Raw genomic sequence first — 19684 nt, 5'->3', positions numbered from 1 at the left:
GGGTTTGATATTTTACCAGATCCATAGACATATGGATTTGATGCTCAATTGAACTCGAAAAGAGACCGAGTTTGGCATCTTATCGAATCCAAAAGTACTTAAATCTAACACGTAGCCATAACCAAGGGGGTTGGACTTGGTACTTTGTCAAACCCTCTTGTTATGGTCTTGGTCTTCTTTTCTTCCTTTTTTTTATATATATATATAAAAAATTAGTATGAAACAGGTTTATCCATCAATTATTAATTATTATATATCATTACTCAATACTCATGGTAGTTTTTATTATATGTAAATATATTTTTAAAAAAAGTTATAAATGATTAAAAAAAAATCTAAACCAACCCCAAACACAATCCACCCCCTTAAAACAGAACAGAGCCCACCTGATCCATTGCTTTCCCACAGTAAAGTATGGGCAAATTTGTACTTGAGATGTTATGAAAATAATGTTACAAATACACAGTTATATATGCATATATATAATTACAAATAAATAAGTTAAAATTTCCATCTAATTTTTGTTAAGAGTTCGATAAATAAAACTATAACCTGCCCAAGGACCTAAGATTTTTTAAAAATATTCTATAAAGATTAACTAAAATTTACCTGCACATAAAATTAGTGATTTATTTTCACCTACCAATCAAACCTAATATATCTGTTGAATTTGACAGTAAGAGACCTTTTTTTTTATCTGAATTAATGAAATAATCTAAACTAGGCAGGTGATTTGTTAAATGGTTAGAAATGAAGCAACATGTATTTTGTTGTTGAGATACATTGCCAAAAAAATCTGCCCAGGTCCTGTTCTCCTATCTTCCTATCCTCCACTCCTTTACAGCGAAAGGAGTAAGCAGATAAAAAAAAAAACCATGGGAGGAGGAGCCATGCATATGGACTTAATTCCTATGATTCAATTCAAACCTTCCACTTCTGCCATCCCTTCTTTGCCTTCTACTTCTACTAGTCTCAACTTTCCTGTATCAGTTAGTGAAACTGTTGCATCTCCTGGACAGTCTTGTACTGCTTCTTCTTGTTATTGTCAAAGGGGAACTTGTCCAAGAATGTTACAGTCTGCTGTAATACATGGAAAAGATCATGATACAAGGACGAATGGGGTGTCTCCATATAATGTTGTTCTAGGCACTGTGCCATCACAATTGGAAGTTGAAAACGCCATAGCTTCCCTTCAAAAGTGAGTGATGTTTCCTTCTTGTTTTCTCTAGAAAGTTTGCATGAATTATTCTGATAAATTGTTATGTTGACAGTTTTTTGAGTGAGGTTTCTTCATCTGGGCAGATGTTGTTGGACTGTTGTGGTGTTAGAACATTGCTGTCTCTTGGTTATGGAAGAGTTCGTGATGCTTTTAGCTTGCTGCAAACTGATACATCTATTAAGGTGCCTCTTCTTGTTCTGGTTGTTGCATATTTCATAATTCAGCAACTACGATAGAAGCGAAGAATGAAATTTAATTTTACTTTCTACTTGTATCACATTAATTTTCTGAGTTGTCACTTATGGAGTCTAACATGAAAGTAGAGACTGGTGATTTCTCTAGCATCTGATAAGGCTGTCTGGGATGCTGTTATGAGCAATGAGGCGGTGAGGAAGCTGCAAGGGTCTTGCTACCCAGGTTTGTATTCTTAAACTACTGTCATGACATGTATTGGATAGGCATATTAGAAACTAATTTGCATCGATTCTAGGCATGGTTTAAACTGGCTCATGAGTTTGAGCTCTCCATTATCGAGAAAATCAATAGGTCTAGCCCTTTGGTTAACAGAAATGGGGCATTTGGTTCTTTCATTGCAACAATTCTAAGCATTAAAATTGTAGTAATGTCATGGGGAGTTGGAAAAAGATGATTGGATTGACCCGTGGAAGGAGAAGGAAACCTTGCAGTTCAGAAGGAACTGATTTGCACAGTCAAGTGCTAGTTTTCCAGGCTTACATTTGCTTAAAACTTGATAATTAATTTGCCTTCAATTTTTACTACAGTGTTAATTAACTTGTGCAGCTGAAGATTGTAGGAAAGAAAGCTGCGAGGAAGAATCGGACATAGCTGCTCGCGTTTTGAGGTGGATCATGGACATCACTAAAGCCAAAATTATCGAACTCCTTGATAAATTCACACTATTAATGAATGAGGTTTTTCAACCAATTGAGAAGGAAAAACCCGGAGAAGAAACCAATCATAATGTGGATGACAAAGTTAGATCATCACTGCTTCTCTCCATTGTGATCCTCTTGATTGTAGTTGTGGCAAGGATTCGCGGAGCTTAACTGCCTAGCTAGTTGATGGCTGCCCTAAACTATGAACTTGTATACCCTTATCTGTTTATATTCATAGATGAAACAATTTTGTTTTATAAATAATCTCAATTGCTTGAAGTCCAAATCTCTCTCTCTTGCAATCAGAGCGGAGAATTTTGCACAGAATGGAGGGATCGGATCTTAATGTCTAGCAAGCTGATAAAGATACTTCTGAAGCTATTGTATTCAGGCAAAAAGCAAATCAAACAGATGGCTACAATGGCTCCCGATCAACAGTACAGTTCCAATGCTGAACAGACCAGCAATACAGGACATAAACTCCCATCATGCAATTAGATTTGTATGCTCCATAATTCTGCATCTGCTTTATAAAACAAAATAAGATTAAGGGAAAAATGATCTGATTAAGCCTTCTCAATCATACTTAACTTAACAGGGCAGAAACCAAGCCCTAAGTGGGTGCAGGATGTTCCTTGTTAGGAGAGCAGGAACTGGTGCTTGTAAGTGGAGTGAGTGAACCTACGAATCCAGGAGTCTATTTAAACTCTTGTTATTAAGGACAATATGTGCTTTACAGTCCTTAGTAGAGCTTGAAGTCGTACAAATATAAATTTATTTTTCTAGGAAAGTATGTGTGTTTTGAGTTACCTGCCAAGGTTCTTTCTGCAGGTCCTGTGATCCTATCAAGTTTTATTTTTCTATACTTCATGAGTTTGTTCTCTTTTAATGGTGAAATTACCAAGAACAACATAGAAAACCCATGTCTGACAGGGTAAAAGAAACAGAGAAAAGGAGACCAATTAAGGGATAACAGTTGACTGAGAGCTTAGCTTCCATAAAAAGTAAACAATGAAGGGCAAAGGACAGCCAAGCCCGTCGAATGCCTCATCCACCCCTTACATGCCTTGCTTATGTTACGGTTAGAGCTTAATGTAACCTCCTTGATTATTATGACATGATTATTGGATTTCATTTTCTAAAAATTTCACTTGAATGGGGAGTTGGAACTAACAGAACCTTCTATCAAGAAAAGTGGACCTGAAAACAAGCTCATAACCTTAAGGGTTAGCTTAAATTTCTGTAGTTTTCCTAAAAAGAGAACAGCAAGGGATCCAAGAGCTTATATCATCTAAATTAATTCAGAGATCAAGAAAGTTGTGAAAGTGAAATAATTAAATTCTAATCTAAAAACAAGCCCCATAGAAAAATCTGACTTGGTATCTCTCGTTAGAATTCTGATTTAAACAGAGGAGGATCACATGTCATATGAAGGAAATTAGACAACTTGTTATGGAAAGGTGGGGTCTTTGGCTAAATCTTCAAGGTTTTTTCGCTTGTACATGGAGTGAATAAAATGTATAGTTACAGTAAGGGATTCTGTAGCCAAGTGGTACAATTTCTGTTTCCAGATAGGTAGCAGAATCTGACAGATAAAAGAGAGTATTAACTTTTGGAATACTGCAGAGACGATGAACATGCTAGTTGCAGATATGGACCCTATGGTCATGATGCTAAAAGACCCTGGTATTTGATTGCTACATTCATGCCTTATCCTACTCGGGAAAAAGAAATGTACTTAGAAGTGTGCATTCAATTGTTTAATTTATTTACTGGGTTGTCGGTGCTGAACAAAGAATCTGACACCACAAGTATCAGGAAATCAACTCTCATCATGGAATTACATTTGTACGCGCAATAAAATTAAGGGGAAAATGTTCTTGAGAAGCCTTTTCAACCACATTGAACTCAACAAGCCAGAATTAGAATCCAACTTTGAGAAGAGAATGCCACTCCAGTTTCACATAAGTAGATCAATGAACTTCAAATGAAAAAAAATATGATCAAAGGCTTAATCCAAAATCATAATAACTGGGGATGGCAATGGTGATAACATGCAGCAAGTATTTCTTTCCATTAATTAATGAACATGATGCAATGCTTGTCTGTACACTTTGTATAAAGCAGAAAATTTGAATACTAACATTATTGTACTTGATTGATCATGCTGGCTTTCACCAACTGCTCAACTTATTTGATTGTAGATTGCAGACTCATTGAATGATTCCTCCAGAATCATATCTCCTGGTTTCAGAGTATCTTTCCATTAGCGCACTTGATTTTAAAACCTGTTGTTCACTTTTCAAAATAAAGAAATTAGGATGCTAGCATTGTCGAACCTGATTGATGCTGAGTTATGGTTAAATGTCTTCTTAGAGTATACCTTACAACCAAAAACAAGTCAACAACCAACTCTGATAAACCAAAATGGAACTACTCAAATGGAGTTGTTAATCTTCCATCACTAATCTCAAAAAAACATGTAGCCATCTGCTTAGTAATGGATTAATTGAAAAGGCTAGATATAACACCTTCAATTTAAAGTTTGGCACCAAATATGCAGCAGATCAATGGCAATGAACCTGCATGCTCTGGTTGTTTCTAGGAAAAAGATAAAAGCACACCACCAAATAAATCCTCCGAGTAGACCTGTGAAAACAACAGTCAACCACTATAAGTGTTCATATGGCTCCCTGAATGTTTTGTATATTCATTGTATGAACATTAAATCCATGGCAGTACTATAGACAAATATATCTGGGGAGAAAAACAGCCAAGGGTGCAAGATCTTACATTGTAGGAGAAACTGAAGCACTTGACCAAGTCAATACCTCTGCGTCATAAAAGAAACCTATTTTGCCAACTCCACGCCTTAGCTCATGTCAAACCATAATCATTACCTCACTTCCTTTGTCAAGCTACTAGAAGCTGATTGAAACATTAAGGCCTCCAAGAATTGCGTACTTTTAGACCATGGCTAGTATTGTTGCATAAAATTTCTTCACCAACACCAGAGCTCACATTTAACAGTATCTTCTCTTTTCCCTCTTAGAAATCTTCTTGCCAATAGGATTGACAAATGCTGGAAAACTAAATGATACATTGAGACTGAATTGACCCTCATGATATAGTAACTTTTGAGACCAGGTCTCTTTGATTGAGAAAGTTGACCCTCCAACCCAAATTGAAGAACTCTTCTCTAGTATGGATGCTCATCCACTAGCCGTAGTGGATGAGCATCCATACTAGAGAAGAGTTCTTCAATTTGGGTTGAAGAAGGGTAAAAGTGACTTGGTCCCAAAAGTTACTATATCATGAAGGTCAATTCAGTCTCAATGTACCATTTAGTTTTCCAGCATTTGTCAATCCCATTGGCAAGAAGATTTCTAAGAGGGAAAAGATTCTGTTAAATGTGAATTCTGGTGTTGGTAAAGATCATGGTTGTGGATGCTCTTGGTAGCCAAAGGAGTACATTTCTGTTTCCAGCTTTGTAGCAGAATTTGACAGATAAAGAGAGTACCTTTATGAATACTGCATAAAAAGTGAGCAGCGATAGACACGCACGTGCGCATAGTTCCAAAGGGTGGCAGGGGCGGCCCTTGTGGCCATGATGCTGAAATCATGCCACATGCATGCCTAACTTATCTTAAGAAAAAGAGAAATGTGCTAAGAAGTTGCAACTTTGCAGGAAAGACTGTGAAAACTAGTACAAGTACAGTGTTCTTTTGAAAAAATTCTCAAATTTGTTTTTAAAGCCGAGTTTTTTGGGGTTAACAGCAAAGAATTCTATTAAATTCAGAACAAAAAGTCACCGTTTTAGAGCCAAGTACACAGCACGAGATTACAAGCACTAGAACATATATTTCTTAATACACCCTGATCATAATACTAGGGCCTTCGTTTCTTTTTCAAGCATATATTTTTAGCTTTCCTTAATATCAAAATAAATGATCATTAACAAGCTTTCTGCAGAAATGCAGGTCAGCTTGTAATAATCCAGACTTCCAGACTAGAAAACCTGCTTTATGAACTTCTTTTTGGTATTTAGTGGAAGAGTTTGCTGGTACATTTCAGAATCCACATGAAGTGGGTTTGTCTTCACATGTCCTCCATAGTAACTTGTTGCATATGAAGATGACTTGTGCTTTATAACTTGTTGCATTGCAGAGATTTCAGAATTACATCCATATAACCCGTGGGGTTGCATTGCAAGAATAAAGAAAGGATTTTCAGATTTTAACCACTAAAAAGCCTCAGAGGCCCTCCTGCTTTTTGAGTTTTTGCAATCTGAAGTCATTACCTAGTTTTCTACGTCGTGTAAAATATTGAGCTCGATAATGATGATATGGTAAAGGTAAGAGTAGAGGGACAGAGGCTCTGGCCAAATTAAACTCATTTAACACTCAAGCCATGACCTGAAGTAGACATTCATTTTCTATCAAAGAAAAGCTGACGTACTGAGATTGAAGGTTAATGGCCATTATGCTGAAAAATCAAGCAATTCATAGCTAAATGGATTAGCATAAGATAGATATCATATTGCTAAGTAGGGGAAAGTTACATCCGGTCTTGAACTAATTAGAGGGCTGCAAGGTTACCATAACATACAACAAAGAAATACTTCAAAAAGTGCACTGGACTGAAAACAAGAGACCTTACAACTATAGAGCAAAAGTCACAAACCCTATACAACAGCCCTAAGGATCCCAACACAGAATCTAAGATAATAAAACATAGTTTAAGCAGATAAAGTAGAACTCAAGCTCTTCAGAATGCAGTAGCATATGTGGAAAATCGAAGCTGAAAGGTGCCTGGTGCAAATAAAATTAACCCTATGTAATCAGCAGGCACAGTAATATAATTTCAGGAGGCAAAGCTTCGAATAGTTTCTTTTTGATCTGGCCGGGAAATTGAAATTTGGAACACCACCTTGTTGTCTTTGAGCAAATGAAAGGAAGAGATACCACCAACTGCCAAGAATCTGCCCCAGCCTTCTTTCATTCTTGCTCCTGATCCCTTGCATGTCTTACAAACATGGTACTTAGCTGACCAACTTCCCTCATTCAAAACTGTAAGAGTGACATCGCCTTCTTCTTCTGTCAAATATTTTCTCCCAAACCATGAGTGTACTCTGCATATAAAATTTAAAACCCCAAAAAAGAAAGAAAGATTAGAAAATTTTGATTAATTAAGAAAAGAAAAAAAACCTTTTTTTGGTCGAACAATGTTTCAATTTGGAGATTACCATGTAGACCGCGGGGGCAGACGAGTTTCTAGCGTTTGGATAGTGAAACAAGGATTATCAGCAGGAACACCATTTCTGTCTAGTGCTTTAACATTTCCATGCTGCCAATGGTTGGTTTCTCAGAAGAACCACACCTTGATGCCTTTTCTTACCAGCTTGCTTTCCTCCAACACCTTCATATTTTCTTCAGTACAAACAGCAAAAACATGAAAACAGCACACAAAGAAATATCAAATTAGATCCTAGTTTTCTTGAAACAAAGAAAAAAAGAGAAGAAAAACATGCAATATATTTAGGTACCTTTAGAAGAAAAACCTAATTTTACCTTTCCCTTGATTAACTATCTATCCATGCTGCTAAACTGAGCTCCATTAGCAGCTTTAGCTGAATCAGTTTCCACTGACTTGCGAGGTTGAAAATCCAGAATCGAGTTGTGTTTCTTCTGAATCTGAAGAAACTTCACCAATTAAGTGAAAAGAGCTGTCATCGTCTTCAGCTGAATCAGTTCCCACAGACTCAAAAACTATAAAATCACCATAGTGAATAAAGTAATAATCTGAAAATCTTTCCCGGCCATCTTGAAAGAAAACCTGACCATTAAAGCTTTGCTAATGCAACTTTCCATGCTTCACCACGTGGAATGTTAAGAAGCACTAATTTTGACAAATCGTTTCCATGTTTTCTCTCAAACTTCTCGGGAATTGACTGTAAATAACAGAACAGGAAAGGAAAATGTTTGAGATTTTGCTCAAAACTTGAAAAAACAAAAATGATGTAGAGAACAAGAAACACTGGAAGGATGCCACGCTGAGAATTAAAAGGATACTCGCAAGCTTCTGATTCTTCATTGCATCATTCATAATTATTTTTACAATGTATTGTTTCTTTGGTGTAAACAATGAGAGATTCTTGCCTGTTCTACTAGAAGAAGCCATCTTCAACAGCTCCTAACAAGCAACAATGGTCGCCGCTACTTTAATTGCTAATGAACGCGGCTCCAGTGATAAGGAAGCATCAAAAGGAGCCAATAATTATAGAGTTTAACGTGTGTATGTTAGGAGTGAATCGGTTCAACCTTAATCACACCCACAGCATGTGCGCTTCTGTAGCAGGCTTGCAGAATCCCAGACCAAAAGTAGCTCTCCAATCCAATTTTTACGATGTGGAGCTGTCAGTGTGTAATCTGAGAGCTCTGTCAAGGTGCTTTGTAAGAACTTTCTTTTGATTCTCAAGGATTCTCTTTGCTCGTTAATGCATACAGAGCAAGGAACCTCTTTTCTAAAGATATTCTGTGAAACTGGAGTATTTGCTAGAAGGTCCAGTCGATAAAACTCACTTAATTTGCATGAGAGTGCCTCTTTGCTCACAGCTTAATGATGCATGCTGCATACAGCTAGCTTACATTGCTCAATACAGCTGTGGATCTTTCGATAATTTAATGCATAGCAGTCGACCACAAGTAACATCGAAAATTTCAATCTTCAAAAGCATTGGATACAAGGATTGATTTTAAAATCCCAACCAAAATTGCAATGTCACGAATGCAGTTATAGTAAATGTGAGTTCCATTACTATTATTCCCATGAGCTTACACGATAATTCTTATATACCATCCAAGAAGATCGAACGAAGGGGTCTCAAGCTTTTTTGATAATCTAAACTTAACAGTACAAACAAATGCTACCCCAAAAGTAAAATGATATTGATGTGAACGACATATTAACCAGCATGTCTGACAATGGAGACATTTGCAGCATTGGTCGCTTGAAATTGGCTCAAACAGAGAAACAGCTCCCACTTCTAGACCATCAAGCCTATAACAAAACTTCGCAAGAATGTCGATAGTCGTGTACCTTTCCAGTCCAGCCTGTTTTGCTTAAGATATGCAGTAATGACCACCTTTGCCAAGCTGCACCAAGGAATTTAAATACTATAAAGTAAAATTTGATCGTTAACAATAACGACGATGACAAGAAACCAAAAGCTTATCACAGCAGTGGAAGCCTTTCCTCAGCTAGCATTTTGATCATGGTACTATAACTAAATATTGAATGCACATCGACAACAGCATTTATTAAATATGTTAGGAATAAAAGGAGAAGGTAAAACAAGATCAAGATCAATAACTGAAGTCTTAGTTTGAATTGAGAATGCAATTCATCACTTGGATTCCCTGCTTGCAGAATGAGGGACACCAACTCGCATCTTCAGTACGGAGAATAACAACATTCATTCCAAGTTCAGTTGCCTTAATCAGCTCAAACACACAGACATCACCTACTTCCAAATTAGTGTCCCGTGCAAACTCCATCCAGTTATAAGAACAGAGGAATGTTTTTTTCAACTTCCAACTATAATCAACAGTCCAAAGTCTTCCTTCTGAAATCTGAAGGATAACTTCACCATTCTTCTCCTTAAAATATCTATCAGCAAACTTGAATGGTAAATTCTGCCATGACTAATTGAAAGAAAGTGAAAGGACATAAAGAAAGATACCGTTATTTCAATAAAAGGAGTGAGAACCAAAAATATATAATCTTGAACAGAAAGGGAGGCAACTCTCCCTTAACTTCTTTCTATATCTATCCAAATTTAAGCAAAAGAAATGAGCGTGTGCAGCTTGTGCTGGTTGATGAACTGCTCGGTTTTGAAAGCATACCATATTAGATCCACTGCAAACATATGCTGGTTGTATGGCTATGACAAAAAAGGGGTTCTCAGATTTGAAAGCATGAGCTCTGCGCAGAGCCTTTTCTTTTTCAATTGCAGAAAGTGGAGCCAATCTTTTTGTCTTCAAACCGCTTCCAGCATCTTTTTTTGAATTGTTAACCATCTTGTGAGGCAAGGGGTTCTTAATCTTCTTCTCTGGAGGAAGGCTGTCGTCTTCTTCACCCTTGTTCTTTGGTTCCATATTTATGGTGTGAATTTGACGTGCCATCTTCACCATCTCTAGGGAACTCAGGATCAATATCAATCAGCACGCTTCTTTTGGGTTTGACTTGGTTGGCTGCTTCATTATTCAAAAGGGTATAAGCATGAAAACATATCTATACATGTTCATGAAGTTTACTAGCAGATCGTTACTCACCTACAGCCAAGCGATGGCTTTCATCTTTATTTGCTCTGACAATGATTACTTTGAACGACATTTCAATGCATTTAGTCAGTTCAAAGACGCAAACATCACCAACTTCCAAATAATTGTCCCACGTAAATTTGTTCCAGCCACTGCTGATTTGTGTCTTGGCTTTCCCATTACCTGGGTAGACAAAGCACTTAACAGGCCAAGTTCTCCCATCCAAAACACAGAGGACAGCATCACCATGATCATTCTTGAAATATTTCTGAGCAAAGCTTTTTGGTATAGGCTACAGAAAGCACATTAAAGGAAAAGAACTAAAAAAGGACTGATACAAAAAAAATTAAAACATGAAAAATGACTTTCATGGTCTAAAAGAGTTTCAATTGAATGCTTACCAATCTACATCCAGGATAAACATATGATGGCTGCATGGCAACCATGAAAAATGGACTTTCAGGTTTTAAAGCAGCACTGGCTCTTTCAAAAGTAGCAGCTTTTTCATCAGCTGTCAATGATTGTGCCCGGTTAATCCCATTTAACCTTTTTTTCTGACCAGGCAAGACTCTGTTCCCTCTCGTTGCTGCAAACTTAAAACCTCCAGTTGAGAAATACCAGCCATTGTAAGCTATGGACAAGCATAAAACATATGAAGAGAGCACTTTATTTGGTTTTCAAGAAAATATTGTGCAAGTAGAAATTACAGACCTTCACGCTGTCTCAACAGAGAGCGTGAATTTACTTTTCCAACGGAATTATCTTGCTTAGTTGCAACGGATTCAGAACGAATTTGCAACTTTGAAGTCCCCTCAAATTTACTAGCAAAATTGGTTCTCGTTCTCTTCTGAGGCTCAGGACATGGTGCGGAGGATTTCTCATTTGTTTTGTGGTATGAGGGGAGATCACCCAAGATTTCAACAGAGACATCATCATCAGTTTCTTCTGTCTTCGGCTGTTGAAATTCTCCCTCAAGGTCAGGCTCCTCATCACCATCCGTCAGGCTAAATGAATAATCTATTTCCATGGCAGTCTTGTCCATTAAGAGAACATGAAAGTGACAACTATTCTTATATTCAAAAACCAGCAAGGAACCGAGGGCTAGGGAGTAATGCTCAGCAAATTCTTTCCAGCCGTTTTGTAACCATATTTTACCATCACTCTTGAACAATTCTACCTCCGAAACTGTACCATTAGGGACCTCAAGGAGTACCTTATTTGACAGACCTTTTCCATACAATCTCACAAACTTCTTTGGAATTCCCTGATAAAAGCTTAAAAAATTAAGTCTAACAACATGAAATACAGAACAAGACCATATCAAATACAGATCCTGAATAGGAAATTACTACACCCAACCAAAATGAAGTAAGGAATTAAACTCGACAAAATTCGGCTATCTTGTCGAGATCTTACTGCTTTTTAATGGTAAATTATGAAAAAAGAAATCATCAAAAAGAAAATGAGTCAAATAGGCCTACATGCATGACATAAATTGCAGCATTTGCATGTCAAATGCCTAAAATTCCTTTCCTTTTCCCCTTTTGCTTTACTCTTTCTCGAAAAATCAAAGGGAAAGAAAGGAACACTTACAAGCTTCCATCAGCAATAGTTTCTTGAAGAATTATCTTGAAAAAAATGGGGTTTGTCTGCATTAAACATGAAGCTTCCATAGCCTCTCTTGAATGGAGAACCCATCCTTGAGCGCCTCTGATATTAACTTCTATTGATTATTTTTATTTTTTAATATTAATACATTAAAACGACATGAAAATTTAAAATAAATAAATAAATATTGACATGAACATGAAAAAAGACGATTCCTGTGTGTTTAGTGATGCAACGCAGTTACGCAGGTGCTTGAATAACATAAGCTTCAGCAGTGACAAACAGCCAGCACTGTGTTCCTTTTAAGAGCTTGGATTTTGTTGGAAATGATTATATATCTGACAGACAGATTAATCAACTCCAGAACTAGAAGCCGCTGTCTTATCAATCTAATCATAGGCATGCCGATGGCAGGTGCATAGTTACTAAATCACTGGTTAATCGAGGAATCTGTTTGGTTTCTATTACAGTTGAGAACAAACCAACTAGTTACTTGTTCTTGTTTACTTTTTGACTCCAGTCCTTTTCTTTTTTTATCCTTCTTGAAATCATCAAGAGTTTACTCGGAACGAAAATCTATGGTCATGGATAAAAAATATGGAAAAAGTAATCTGCCCCGTGCTCTGATGATTAGTCCCACCTACCAATAAAATTCAACACGGAGCACTCTTGGATGGATTATTGGTGCTTGGGAGATTTTTTATTTATTTTTAGATATTTTTTAAGAGTATTTTTTAATTAAAATAAAATATTAAATTAATAATTTATAATAATTTTAATATGTTGATATTTAAAATAAAAAAATTATTTTATATCACAATTCTGAACACACATTTAAAAATAATTTGAAAAATTACCCCAACTCTCTCTCTCGCAAACCAACTAAAGATGCCAGAGAAGACGTGAGAAGTGAGAATAAATTTGGTTCAGGAGGTGGGAGACATTAGTTTTCATTGTTTGTATATAATGATGAAAAGGAGTACAAGCAATATTATTCTCTTCTTCCACTTACATCACTCAGACATGAGATGTGTTGTGGCATGACAAGGCTGGTGTTTAAACCGTGTTTCTTCTCTAAAGATATATTGGGAAAATTTGATTTCAACATTTTTTTCATTATTTTCCTCGAAATCTAGGAAAAAAAATTTATGTACTAATACGAAAATTTAGAGATTTAACTTCTTTTATATTTCTAATTTTAGAATCCCAACAACTGAAGGAGCTCAGATTTCACTCTCATTTCCATTACTTTCCCTCAAAACACGCAGAGTGAAAAAATGCTACAATCACCCATGCACGCACAAACCCTAGCAACTAGAGTGAAAGGATCTGAGAGGGAAACCCTAACAAATTGCAGGGGTTAATCTGTTCAATAAGTACCATCTTCCAACCAAAGGGGTTTTTCCACCCAGTACTTACGGGGCTAAAAGCCAAGTCAAGATCCTTTCTGAAGCAGTTGGGTTCAAACAAATGCAGGCTGATAGCTACAATGACATGCAGATCACAAGCACAGTTCCCAAGCTATGCCTTTGCAGGATATCAGAATATATCAATTCTCATCAAGGAATTACATTTGTGCATTTAATTTATGAAGCAAAAGAAAGGAAAAGATGACAAAGCCTTTTCATCTACAATGAACTCAACTAGGCAGAAACCAACTTCCGAGTAGACACAGGGCAATACACATCATCCATGGTCAAGACGTCAAAATTTTAAACCCAAAAATTGTCGATCAGCAGCAGAACCTTGGCTAGCAAGCTTTTGAATACGTGAAGAAAACTCTTCAGCCTGTTTAAGATTTTAAGTAGAGATCAGTGTTCTTCCAATGGAAAGTAAAAAGAAACAAAACATTAATCCACAAACAAATTTATGATTCCTTTTATATCCCAGAGCACAGATGGCAATATCATGAAGTAGAGTTTTTTTTTTTCTTTTTTTGTGGTTCAAAGTTAGGACCAAATTAATTTGTGTGAAAAATCTTCCTTGACACACTAAATTGTGAAACTCTAAATAATAAACATCACATTGTTTTTTAGATAAAAAGGATCAGGGTAAAAGATATTAACCTTCTCATCAATCCACATTAAAGAACTTAGTTGATTGTTGAGAATTCGGACAACCATGTCCAATGGAGTCATCCCATCAATAGCATCAAGTTCACCGCCCTGAACAAATCATATGGGAAAATCATCTGTTAGTTTATTTCAAATAGTTCATTGACAAGTAAACTATAAAAATGAAGGCTGTTACCTGGTTGGCATTGACGGTCTGAATTACTGATTTTATCTGTTCTGTCATCTGTTCCATTTCCCTCTCTATAAATTCAGCCTGCTCATACCTGAAAAATAAAACCAAAGATAAAAAAATACAAACAGATGTAGTTCAAGGTGGAAGGATACTGGAATCGCAAGTTCTTAAAGCACATTCCAGTGACCTAAATAAAATTTTAAGAAATTCAGTTTTCAAACAAGAAAAATATGGTGTCTTTAACTTTGTTATATCCCACATATTTCACATTTTATTGATTTAATGATTTTTAAGTCAGGTTAATCAGCAATTAGTGAACAAGTCAGAATATGAAGGGTAGATCAGGCCTGCAAACCATGTGAAAGCAAAAGGAAATCAAAGACCGAGTTCTCACATAGCATCTCTAGTCGATGCAGCTTCATCATCAAGAAGCGATCCACGCTCATCCTTGTAAATACGTTCAGCTTCTTCTTCTATACTTTGCAAAGCCTTGTCAACCTGACAATATAGAGAAATTAAGTAAATGGAACCATTCAAAAAAAGATCACGTTCAGATTGATGCTTTGCATGCTCTTGTTAGAAACACTTCTAGCAGGGTCAGACAGAAATTGACAGGAGGACCAAACTAGGACTTAGCACACATTTATGCAAGGCCCAAATTTCCACAATACACAAATAAAGGAATTTTCCAGCCTTTATAGACAGACCTCAATCTTCAATCTTTTCCAAAGTCATTTTTGGGGCACTTAAGGTTCCAGCATGAATCTCTTCAAAAGGGCTTGGTTCAAAGACAGGTAATGCTCATACAGATGAAGCATAAGTGACTGGTTGACGAGTCAGGTTGGCTTCCAGATAAACTAGTGAACAGGGAGATGCATCATATTTCAATTAACCAGATAAAAGCTTAATTTATGTTATAATTGATTAAAGATGCTAAACTTGCAGCTAGTCAAACACCATATGTTATGTCTCATAAATGCCTGATTACAGCATGTAACAATTTAAACAAAGGCCAAGAGACACCCCAACAGAACGCTTTCATCTGGTATTGGTAGTGATTCAGAGGATGATAGTGGCTGGCTCACTATAGAATTTTGGATTTTATGTACAGCAAGCTAATGTCTTTCAGAGGATTGAGCAATAATTAGCCAGACGTTCATTGTAGTTATTGGCCACCAGCAAATGCGCACACAAAAGACATCAACAGCTAAGTGAAAAGGTATAATTAGGGGATTTATCTACCGCCAAATATTTGATGAAAGAAATGGCCAAATATGATAAATCTACCATCATCAAGGTAAGTGCTTGCTCATCAACAGCAATCATTTGATGTCCATCACACCATAATTGAAAGAGAAGCCAAGAGGGGATTTTCTCTCATATTGCGAAAGCATACAAACTCTTCATACACAAACCAGAAGGCGAAAAATATAATTATCAAATAACAAAACATAAGGAGAGTAGTTACAGGAAAAAACAGGAAATGAAGAACTTAATAAAATACTAAAATACCTCCTGTTGATGAGTCTCAATTAACTCCAACTTTCGCTCCAAATTAGCTTGGGTCTCAACCACTTTTGCCACTTCAATCTGAACAAAAAATAATACGTAGGTGACACAAGGCCTTAGATGGACGCAAATGGTTGAAATTCATGAAGCATGGGGCCAATTTCATAAATCAGACATCACTCAGTTTAAAACAGTTAATTCAAATGTAAAGAATGATAATAGTTATTCTTGTATCAAAACAAATAAGATGGTATGACTTTGTCACTTGATAACATCCATAAGGCACATGAGGATACTAAAATTATGTTATCTCATTGAAAAATAGGATTTCTTTTGCCAAGAAATTATAAATAAATTTACCTCAAGCCGAAGAAGAACATCACGATTTTGCAAGATCCTTTTATCCCACTCAGCTATGGCAGTAGCTTGCTTCCGAAATTTCCCAGTACGCTCTTGCAGCTCAGCATTCCACTCTTTGATGATCTTCAAAGAAAATAAATTACGTGCATGTTTAGAACCAAATAACAAAGTAACAGAGAACAAAAGGGCCTAAAATGTAAATAGGCCCAATAAAAGTACCAAGATAACAAGGTAGTTGGGAAGTGGTGGGTTAAACGTAGCAACATTAGATCCTAGAGGCATAAAATTCCCATTCATATCTTTCTCTTCCTTTCATTAAAATACAGAATATGAGAAAAGAAATTCATGAATAAACATGAAACTGGTAAGCAAACTTGTCATATCAATCCTAAATGGAATTGCTGATTTTTGTGGAAGATAACTATGGTCTTTTTCTGCTCTTTCATTCTCCTCTTGCCAGAGGACAGCTAGTGATATATATTTGTCATTGTAAAATAAGGTAGATCATAAAAACTACATCACAGGATAATAACTCTCCAGTACATGTGCACAGAGAGATTTATAATACACATTTATATCACCCAAGAGACAAAGGCGCAGCAAGAAGAATAGATGAAACATGAAGTACCTCCTCAACAGTCTTCCCTGTAATCTCAGACGGCAATTTTGGTGTAGCGGTTAAGGCAGTGCTAACACTTGAACTTGTCCTGTAAGATAAGGGGAAACATGAGAGGACAAATCAATTAATCAAAACATGTTAAATACCGTAAAGAAACTTCATTTTTTTTCAATATACTTCAATTATAGAGTTAAAAAGGAAACCAATTGCAGAACTTGAAAAACAGAATGTAATATACAAATCAAAATCTGGAAAATAAAGTGTAGCTAAAATTCTTACAGGCAAAGATGACAGAAATTATATTTTTTACTTTTTAGTAACCATCAACATAAACAATGATAGGTGTTTTAGATACTAGAAAAATGTTGGAGAAAAAAAAATTGCCACCAAGACTAAGCATACAGACCCACTAGTGGAAGCCACACCAAGCAATGATGTCTGAGTAGTAGTGCTGGAAGTTGTTGTAGGTGCAGCAGTTGAAGCAGGGACACCTGCAAAATGAATTCCATGAGAACCTAATGGTGAATAACCACTACTTGACTAATTGGAGTTCAACAAGGAAGTCGTATTTAACTAGGGGGGAATAAATCTAGAACATACATGTCTAAAACACCCAAGAAAAAAGATTCACCTGAAAATAAGATGGGAAAAGGAAAGTTTTCTAAAGGTCAAGGGTTGTTTGATGCTCGTTTTGCTAGCATGAAAACAAAGAATGTGATTCAAATTTTTCTGTAGCAACCAAATGTGACAAGAACATCACCTGCTTCATTTTGCAGTCCAGCATATATACAACTTATCTAACAGAACGCATAAGCAAGCAAAAGGGCACATACATATCAATTCAATTTAAGTAACACCATTACCATCTACTTTGTCCCAAATTCCAATAATAAACAAAAATAGAAAGAATAAATAAAATTAACACTCACTGAGTAGAGGCGCAGAACTACTAGCCGATTGAGTTTGTGATTTTGAAGTAGGCGCCGGTGATATGCTGGACAATGAAAAATCCAGTAAACGAGCTAGCAGTAGTCCCTGATGACGCAGCCACACTAGTTGTAGCAGAAGGAAAACCTGAAAAAGAAAACCCCGCAGAGCCAGAAGAAGCAGCAGCAGCACCTGTCCCAGCTGTAGTTCCTGAAGTCATACCAAATGCAGGCAAACTCGACCCCGAAGTAGTACTGCTAGTAATAGTAGAAGTAACTTCAGTAGCACCACTAGCTGGAGTAGAAGCAGTTGTAGTAGTAACTGTAGAAAACAACGGCGATACAGTTGTGGATTTCACCGATGACGAAGAGGCTGCGTTGCCAAATAATGAAGGTTGTGAAGGCGCTGATGGCTGCGTCCCAAACGAGAAAGAGGTTGTCGTTGAAGGAGCTGGCGTGGATGCGAAAGCAGCAGTACTAGCAGTAGTCGGTGCTGAAGCTGTAGTGGTTTTTGGGAAAGAAAATCCGGCAGATAAGCTTGGAGCAGAGCTTGCATTAGAGAAAGAAGATGAAGAACCAAACAAATTAGTAGTGGTGCTGGTGGTTGAAGCAGTGGATGATGATGATGATCCAAACAGAGACGGCGCCGAACTTGTGGTGGACAGAGAGTTGCCAAACAAGGACGAACCTGTACTTGATGCGGATGAGGGTGTACCAAATGAGGATGGAGTAGAAGAGGCACCTGTTCCGAACAGAGGAGAAGCAGAAGCAGTTGTGGAGGAAGTGGATCCAAACAAGGGAGAGGGTGAACGTGTGCCAAACAGAGGCGAAGCGGAAGCAGTTGTGGAGGAAGTTGATCCAGACAAGGGAGAGGGTGAGCTTGTGCCAAACAGAGGCGAAGCGGAAGCAGTTGTGGAGGTGCCAAACAGAGGCGAAGAGGAAGCTGTTGTGGAGGAAGTTGATCCAGACAAGGGAGAGGGTGAGCTTGTGCCAAACAGAGGCGAAGCGGAAGCAGTTGTGGAGGTGCCAAACAGAGGCGAAGAGGAAGCAGTTGTGGAGGAAGTTGATCCAGACAAGGGCGAGGGTGAGCTTGTGCCAAACAGAGGCGAAGCAGAAGCAGTTGTGGAGGAAGTTGAGCCAAACAAGGGCGAGGGTGAGCTTGTGCCAAACAGAGGCGAAGCGGAAGTTGCGGAGGAGGAAGTTGAGCCAAACAAGACTGAGGATGAAGTTGTTCCGAACAAGGATGAGCCTGTACTTGTTCCAAACAGAGGCGAAGGAGCGGGTGCTGATGATGATGAAGTAGTTGTGCCAAAGGAGGAACTTGCGTTTGCCGTAGAAGAAGAAGCGGAGCCAAACAAGGGATTAGGGGGAATGGAAGCGGCAGAGAGAGAGCCAAACAGGGATGTAGTTGTACTTGTGGAGGATGAGGCTGTTGCAAAGGAGAATGGGGAAGAATTTGAAGCTGATGAGCCATACAGGGTGGAAGAGGGAGTGGAGGTGAAGGTATTAGAGGAGGAAAAGGACAAGGAAGGGGCGGAGGTGTTGGAGCCGAAGGAGGGGGGTGTGGGGGTGGTGGATGGAGCGGAGGAAGATCCGAATGAGAATCCGGTGGGAGGGGCTGAGGAGGTGTTGGAGCCGAAGGAAGGGGGTGCGGTGGTGGTGGAGGGAGCGGAGGAAGATCCGAATGAGAATCCGGTGGCAGGGGCGGAGGAAAGGGAGAAAGGGGAGGATTGTGTAGAGGAAGAGGAGAAGGGGAAGCCTGACATTGTTGAGGCTCTCTCTTTCTGTCTCTATGAAATTAATTGTTTAGGGTTTTCAGTTCTGAAATCGGAGGGTTTTTGGTTTTTCGGGGAAGGAAGGAGAAATGGAGGGAGGAGTACTGCCATTCTGGCCACTGGCACTGCGGCATTTATATTAGTGGGCTTTTTTACTTTGAATAATTATAGTGAACGGGCTTCTAGCCTATTTCGGTTTATTTA

General features: G+C 37.7%; 3 protein-coding genes across 5 annotated transcripts; 1 reads left to right on the top strand and 2 right to left on the bottom strand.

Annotated features, from left to right (window-relative positions):
- The first annotated feature begins 761 nt into the window (after positions 1–761).
- On the top strand, positions 762–2394 carry LOC118041901 (uncharacterized). Of its 3 annotated transcripts, none has more exons than XM_035049410.2 (4): positions 762–1198; positions 1272–1401; positions 1543–1636; positions 2034–2394. In XM_035049410.2, the coding sequence occupies exons 1-4, from the start codon at positions 876–878 to the stop codon at positions 2063–2065; spliced, it is 579 nt and encodes a 192-aa protein (XP_034905301.1). In that variant the 5' UTR covers positions 762–875; the 3' UTR covers positions 2066–2394. The 3 variants fall into 3 exon arrangements, with proteins under 3 accessions (XP_034905301.1, XP_034905300.1, XP_034905299.1); XM_035049409.2 differs by having other exon boundaries at positions 763–1198; positions 2027–2394; XM_035049408.2 differs by having other exon boundaries at positions 764–1198; positions 2021–2394.
- Positions 2395–11139: 8745 nt separating this feature from the next.
- Positions 11140–13738, bottom strand: LOC140954532 (B3 domain-containing transcription factor VRN1-like). Its single transcript, XM_073404433.1, has 3 exons — positions 13704–13738; positions 13425–13491; positions 11140–11700 (listed from the first exon to the last, which is right to left on the bottom strand). The coding sequence occupies exons 1-3, from the start codon at positions 13736–13738 to the stop codon at positions 11140–11142; spliced, it is 663 nt and encodes a 220-aa protein (XP_073260534.1).
- LOC118041442 (uncharacterized) lies at positions 13411–19597 on the bottom strand. Its single transcript, XM_035048782.2, is given in 10 exon segments — positions 13411–13832; positions 14111–14209; positions 14295–14382; positions 14686–14789; positions 15804–15881; positions 16161–16283; positions 16789–16867; positions 17186–17270; positions 17709–17874; positions 17876–19597. Coding segments are annotated over 10 exon segments (2502 nt in total). The 5' UTR covers positions 19472–19597; the 3' UTR covers positions 13411–13748.
- Between the last annotated feature and the right edge of the window lie 87 nt (positions 19598–19684).

Source organism: Populus alba, chromosome 14, assembly GCF_005239225.2.
Source record: "Populus alba chromosome 14, ASM523922v2, whole genome shotgun sequence".
Classification (NCBI taxonomy): Eukaryota; Viridiplantae; Streptophyta; class Magnoliopsida; order Malpighiales; family Salicaceae; genus Populus; species Populus alba.
Note: the sequence above shows the minus strand (reverse complement) of the source record. Positions and strands in the feature narration are given on the sequence as shown.

Bases quoted from the DNA above. Each gene is read 5' to 3' on its own strand.
- LOC140954532 (XM_073404433.1), bottom strand. From the start codon at position 13,738: ATGGATGATGTGTATTGCCCTGTGTCTACTCGGAA. The intron at 13,492-13,703 runs GTTGGTTTCTGC...CAACTGCTTCAG, and splicing joins TGCCCTGTGTCTACTCGGAA to AAAGGATCTTGACTTGGCTT. The intron at 11,701-13,424 runs GTACTTATTGAA...AGCTTTTATCAG, and splicing joins ACCCCTTTGGTTGGAAGATG to GGAATTCCAAAGAAGTTTGT.
- LOC118041901 (XM_035049408.2), top strand. From the start codon at position 876: ATGGGAGGAGGAGCCATGCATATGGACTTAATTCCTATGATTCAATTC. The intron at 1,402-1,542 runs GTGCCTCTTCTT...ACATGAAAGTAG, and splicing joins AAACTGATACATCTATTAAG to AGACTGGTGATTTCTCTAGC. The intron at 1,637-2,020 runs GTTTGTATTCTT...TAACTTGTGCAG, and splicing joins GCAAGGGTCTTGCTACCCAG to CTGAAGATTGTAGGAAAGAA.